The 5,710-nt window shown below is 50.1% G+C and overlaps 1 protein-coding gene across 1 annotated transcript; it reads right to left on the bottom strand.

Annotated features, from left to right (window-relative positions):
• Positions 1 to 907: 907 nt before the first annotated feature.
• On the bottom strand, positions 908 to 3,853 carry LORICRIN (loricrin cornified envelope precursor protein). The gene is made up of 3 exons (XM_032303434.1): positions 3,749 to 3,853; positions 2,214 to 2,325; positions 908 to 2,171 (listed from the first exon to the last, which is right to left on the bottom strand). Exons 2-3 carry the CDS (start codon positions 2,300 to 2,302, stop codon positions 1,307 to 1,309), a joined length of 954 nt encoding a protein of 317 aa, XP_032159325.1. The 5' UTR covers positions 2,303 to 2,325; positions 3,749 to 3,853; the 3' UTR covers positions 908 to 1,306.
• Positions 3,854 to 5,710: the final 1,857 nt, after the last annotated feature.

Raw genomic sequence — 5,710 nt, 5'->3', positions numbered from 1 at the left:
ATAAATAAATAAATAAATAAATAAATAAATAGAAATATATTATGCTCAAATACCTTAGTTATAGTTAGCGGCAGCAATAAGGGAAAATGAATCTACTCCATCTGACACAGAACTAAATATCCTACTTTTATTAAAAACAACAACAACAACAACAGAAATAATGCAGTGGTCAGAGTACTGTGGTCTTTAAAGCTGCTTCCTGTTTTGATTCTGTAAATGGAAGAGTCAGGGAGGGATAATTTGTCTATCTTCAGCAATGACTGGGTAGGGAGAGTACTTTTTTTTTTTTTTTTTGATGTAGCAGGGGTTTTGCTTTGAGTAAATCAATAAGTTAACATTTACCTAGAGCTAGTAGAATTAGCATATGAAACAGGGCCTGCAGAGTTCCTGACCAGGTAAATGTTCTACATCTCTTTTAAAAGCTATGCGATTAACAGAGCAACTGTAGTTTCTTCCTTGTTAATTGGTATATTCCTGTATTTCCCCATGACCTTACATACTTATGCTGTATATTCCTAAATCGGGTGAAGCTCCTTTAAGAGAGCAGGAAACAACTCCTCTATATCTTCTCTTCCTTACAGATGCCTCCTGAACATTGTTACACACTATAGAGGGTCACAAATATCTGATGCAATTATTCATCCTCCTGTGAGTCTGGGTAGCATAAGCTAGTCCTTCTTATGTACAACCACCCTGCTTTCAGACCTTGAAGAGTGTAACATGGACTATGAGAGATAGCATTTCCCCAGGGCAGACTTGTCTTTAAAAAACACTGAGCTCAAGAATAAGACCCACAGGGACTACCCAACCCACCAGGAGCTGTTTATGGAAATCTCTTCCCAGGATCTTTGTGTCTGGGGCTCACCTCACCATCTTAAGGCATAAACCAGAGAGTTCACATCTTTGTTTATTGGTTGCCAGCCATTCCTCCATGATTTTCGTCTCTCCACCCACCTTTCCCCCAATAAATACATTTGTTGAATGAATGTAGATATGAATGAGTGAATGGAGGAAAGATGAATGAAATAAAATGAATGAACTTGGAAGCTACAAAAGTGCCTGAAAACGCAGAAATTCTCATGAATTTCAAATTTATTGACTGAGGATGTCCAGGGGCTGGGAGATTGTTGTACAGAAACCAAAGAGGAAAAACTGCAGAACAAGATGCATCCCCAGAGCTCAGTGGCTCAGGTGTTGACACCTGAAGGATTTGGGAACATCAGGGCAGTATCATGAGACCGCTAAGCCCATTGGCGCCCACGGAGAACATTTCCATCTCCTTCTTCTCCGCGGCGTCTAACGGACCTTATTTGCTTGGCCAGGTAGGCGCCTGCTTCTGCTGGGTCTGGTGGCAGATCGGGACGCCCTTGCCACCCCCGGAGGAACCGCCGCCCCCGGAGGAGCCACCGCCGCAGCCGGAGCCGCCGCCGCCCCCACCACTGGAGAAGCAGCCACCACCACCCCCGGAGGAGCCGCCGCCGCAGCTGGGGAAGCAGCCACCGCCTCCCCCAGAGGAGCCGCCGCCGCAGCTGCCTCCGGAGGATCCTCCTCCGTAGCTCTGCTGAGGCATGCACGAGCCCTGGGTGGTCTGCTGAGAGAAGTAGCCGGAGCCGCCGCCGGAAGAGCCGCCGCCGCTGCAGCCTGAGCTGCCGCCGCCCCCAGAGGAGCCGCCGCCGCAGCCGGAACTGCCGCCGCCCCCGCAGCCGCCGCTGGAGGCGCTTCCGTAGCTCTGGCACTGGACCTCTTGGCTCGAGCCGCCGCCGCCGCCGCCGCCGGAGTAGCAGCCACTGCTGCAGCCGGAGGAGCCGCCGCCGCCGCAGCTGGAGAAGCAGCCACCGCCGCCCCCCGAGGAGCCACCCCCGCAGCCCGAGCCGCCACCTCCGGAGCTGGGGAAGCAGCCACTGCCACCCCCGGAGGAGCCACCACCCCCCGAGTACTTGACACTCCCACCAGAACCTCCTCCGCAGCCTCCGGAGCCGCCTCCGCCGCCGCCGCCGCCAGAGTAGCCTCCGCAGCCAGAGCTGCCGCCGCCGCCGTAGTACTTGACGCTCCCGCCGGAGCCGCCGCCGCAACCGCCGGAGCTGCCGCCGCCGCCGCCGCCGCAACCGCCGGAGCTGCCGCCGCCGCAACCGCCGGAGCCGCCGCCGCCGCAGCCGCCGAAGCCGCCACCGCTGCCGCAGCCCGAGCCGCCGCCGCCGCTAGGGAAGCCACACCCGCCGCCACCTCCGCCGCCTCCTCCGCCTGAGGTTTTCCCGCAGCCGACTGGGGGTAGAGGAGTGGGCTGCTTTTTCTGGTGAGACATCGTGTCTAAGGAGGAATGGAACCCTGGAAGGAGAGCAGAGAGCATCACTGGACCAGCCGTAAGAGGATGCTGCGGAGGAGGCAGCTGCATACATTCATGCAGCCCTGGAAACGCCCATCAACCTCAGAGCAGCACTGTCTGGGCCTGGTTTGAAGTCCCCTGTTGAGATCTGGGAGAACTCTCAGATGGGACTCTTATGATTAGTGCTTTCGGAAGAGTTGTACTCCCCCTCAGAAAGTCTTTACCAAGCTTTAAATAGGCCAGTAGTGTTGCCCATTTCTCTCTCCCAGCTTGGCCTCTGGCATCTGCTGTGTGCTTTGACAGCAAATGACCCACACTCCCTCATCCGTCCTCGACTTCTATAAAGCACTTCTATAGACCACTTCATCTTTCAGGTCTCCATTCCCAATACGGATTCTCTGAATGCAAATAGAAATTAGCACAAACCTCCACCTAAGGTAGGGGATTTTATGCATCCCTGGCACAACGGAAGGGAGGTTTGTCTGAATGTCAGAGGTTTTTGCTCCGCACCCAACACGCTCTGCCATGGTGGGTGGCTCATTCAACTAAGTGTCAGACTCTTGATTTCGGCTCAAGTCATGATCTCAGGGTTAGATTTAGCCCAGAGGCAGGTTCCTCCTTCAGCAGCGAGTCTGCTTAAGATCCTCTCTCCTCTCTCTCTCTCTCTCTGCCCCTCCCCGCTAAAATAAATAAATCTTTAAGGGGGGAAAAAGCGCTCTTATTTCAAATTCTTGGTCTGAGCCTAAGCATGATACCAGGGCTAGTTATCAGAAAAGGCTACCCCCTCCCACCCCTGGTCCTGTCTGGACATAGGGGAAAAGACCCAGTGGTCCTTTGGACCAGCATCTCTGACCAGAAGATGTAGGCTTTGTTTACATCCAAGCTTGGTTGAGGGGACCATTACTAGTAGGAAGTTGTGTCCCAGCATCTCATACCATTTCTCTTTCAAAACATCTCTGAAAAACTGGTACTGGGTTCCTGTGGCTCCCCAAATCTCCCCCATCTGCAGCATTCTCTGAATTACTCTCCCAGTTCTCCCTTACTCTTTGGAAGTAAGACTCAGCCTCTCCTCCTGACAGGTGCAAGAGGTCCATCCTGCCCATTCACAGGGGTAGTCTACAGAATGTCCATGTGTGCTCATCACTGCCTGGCTCTACTGGGATGCCAGAGAGACAGAACGTAGTCTTGCCTTTGTGGAATTCCCATGCTGGCCAGAAAACCAGAGATACCATCCGTGGAGCAGCAGCTCAGCCCCCAACTTCCAACCTGAATTACCTCTAAACATGAATGCAGTTGGAAAGGCAGAGATCCTATAGTTTCCAAAGAGAAGAGAGGCCTTACAGGTTTGTGCCCTGGTCCACCTAGCCTGAGCAGGGCTAGGGAAGACTAGCTGGAAAGATGAGAGCCAGGAGAACTCACACTTACCTGAAGCACCAGGGGCTGAGTGAGGAGAGAAGATGCTGGCTTATGTGAGCTCTGGAGCTTCCAAGGTTTTATACACTTGAGCCCTGACTCATCTATTAATCTGGATCCACCTCTCATATTTGGACTCAGTTATGTGACCTATGGCTGCCGCCCCACCTGTCTGTTGATTACAGGCACAGGGTGGCCCATTCATGAAGATTTTTGCATACTCGAGATGGGCAGCCTAGTGTGCATCTCTGATGCAACTATGTAGCAGCCAAAGTGGATGGCAGACATTGTTTCCAAAACCTCTGGCAAAGGGCACATGCCATGAGACCTAGGTCTCTGACTCTTGAGGTGGCCCAAGAGAGTCACACTGGAGATCTCAGTTCTTAGTCCAAGAAGTGGGAACTACTCTTTGGCTTTTGATCCCATTGCTTGGAACCCTTGGAACTTTAGAGAGAACCCATCCCTCTTTTGCCTAAAGTTTCTCCCCCAGGGTTTCATGTGTGGTTCACTAAAGTGTTCTTGTCTTGAAACTAGCTTGAGAGAATGTATGAGTCCCCCATACCCAGTTCTGGGCTTCACACCATGGACAGGGCTGTAATTAATGGGACATGAATATCTACTTTGATTTATTCCTGGAGATTTGTTCATCTGAAAAAAGTGATTGTTGATACTTTACATGCAGAGGAACAAGCTAAAGAGCTCTATCACTGTGGTCCTTCCTACCATGGCCCTTTGGCCCTGGCATCCTGCGGTCTTGTGTGGCAACAGTGACCTCAGCCTAAGAGGCAGCTGTGAAATAGAAAGAACTTGAATTTAGGGGTCTGGATTAGGGTGTTCCGTATGCTACTTGCCAGCTGTGTCACCTTGGACAAAGTCACAGCACCTTACCTGGTGCCTAACATAGGAAGCACTCAGTAAGTATTTGTTGATTATTGAATGAGTAGGCTTCTGATGATAAGTTACCTTGTCTATCAAACAGGAGTAGTAGGGCTCCTGGGTGGATCAGTGGGTTAAGCCTCTGTCTTCAGCTCAGGTCATGGTCTCAGGGTCCTGAGATCGAGTCCCGCATTGGGCTCTCTGCTCAGTGGGAAGCCGGCTTCCCCCTCTCTCTCTGCCTGCCTCTCTGCCTACTTGTGGTCTCTGTCAAATAAATAAATAAAATCTTTAAAAAACACAAATAGGAATAGTAATGTTTGTTTCATAGGCTCGGGAAGAAGGAATAGTTACAATAAACTGTAGGTGATTATGTTCTTTTTATTTTCTCCTATTACAGCACAGTCTTACCTCCAACTTGGTCTGCATTTGGACAGAAAGACCAGAAAGTCTTAAGTCTATGGATAGCTAGAGGCAAGTTCTTCAGTAAGAAAATACTCAAAGATTTTCCATTGACCCTGGATGAGTAGTATCACTTCTGTGTATGAAGAGCATGTCCCCCCTTCTTTCATCATCAGAACCCAATTGCTATTGTTTAAGAAATGTCAGTTGAACTTTGTTCCACCCACCTATGTTTTGAAATGACAGTGCCAATAATAAATTGACTATTAATTATAGTGGCTTAATGATCAAGTGATCCTGTTTAGACTGTGGTCTTCAGAAACTTGTGGTGCTTGTTCTAGTTTGGATGGCATGAACCCACATGCTCCCTTCCTAAGAGAAAGCCAAAGGGGAAAAACCAGGATCTGTTGAAGAAAGCAGGTTTCTCAGCTTGAAGGTGAGGTGTCAGGGAGATTTTGAAGGGAAACAGGCTCCAACTAGATTGCCACAGGTATAACAAAGAATGGTTTTATTTAGTTGGCAGCACTAGAGAAGGGGAGAAAGAGTAGACCATGTGGAGTTCCAGCACTGATCTGTGGACCTGTGTTGCTCCATTACTGTGTGCTCTCTAGTCTGGAGGAAAATGTAAGTAAAAGGATGTCAGCAGTGCATCCTTGAGAAGGAAAGTTCTTTTATTTTGAAATCATGGCCTTCCTACTT

This window comes from Mustela erminea, chromosome 10, assembly GCF_009829155.1.
Source record: "Mustela erminea isolate mMusErm1 chromosome 10, mMusErm1.Pri, whole genome shotgun sequence".
NCBI lineage: Eukaryota > Metazoa > Chordata > Mammalia > Carnivora > Mustelidae > Mustela > Mustela erminea.
This window is presented reverse-complemented; position numbering and strand designations above follow the sequence as displayed.

Bases quoted from the DNA above. Each gene is read 5' to 3' on its own strand.
- LORICRIN (XM_032303434.1), bottom strand. From the start codon at position 2,302: ATGTCTCACCAGAAAAAGCAGCCCACTCCTCTACCCCCAGTCGGCTGC. The intron at 2,172-2,213 runs GTGTGGCTTCCC...GGGCTGCGGCAG, and splicing joins GGCGGCGGAGGTGGCGGCGG to CGGTGGCGGCTTCGGCGGCT.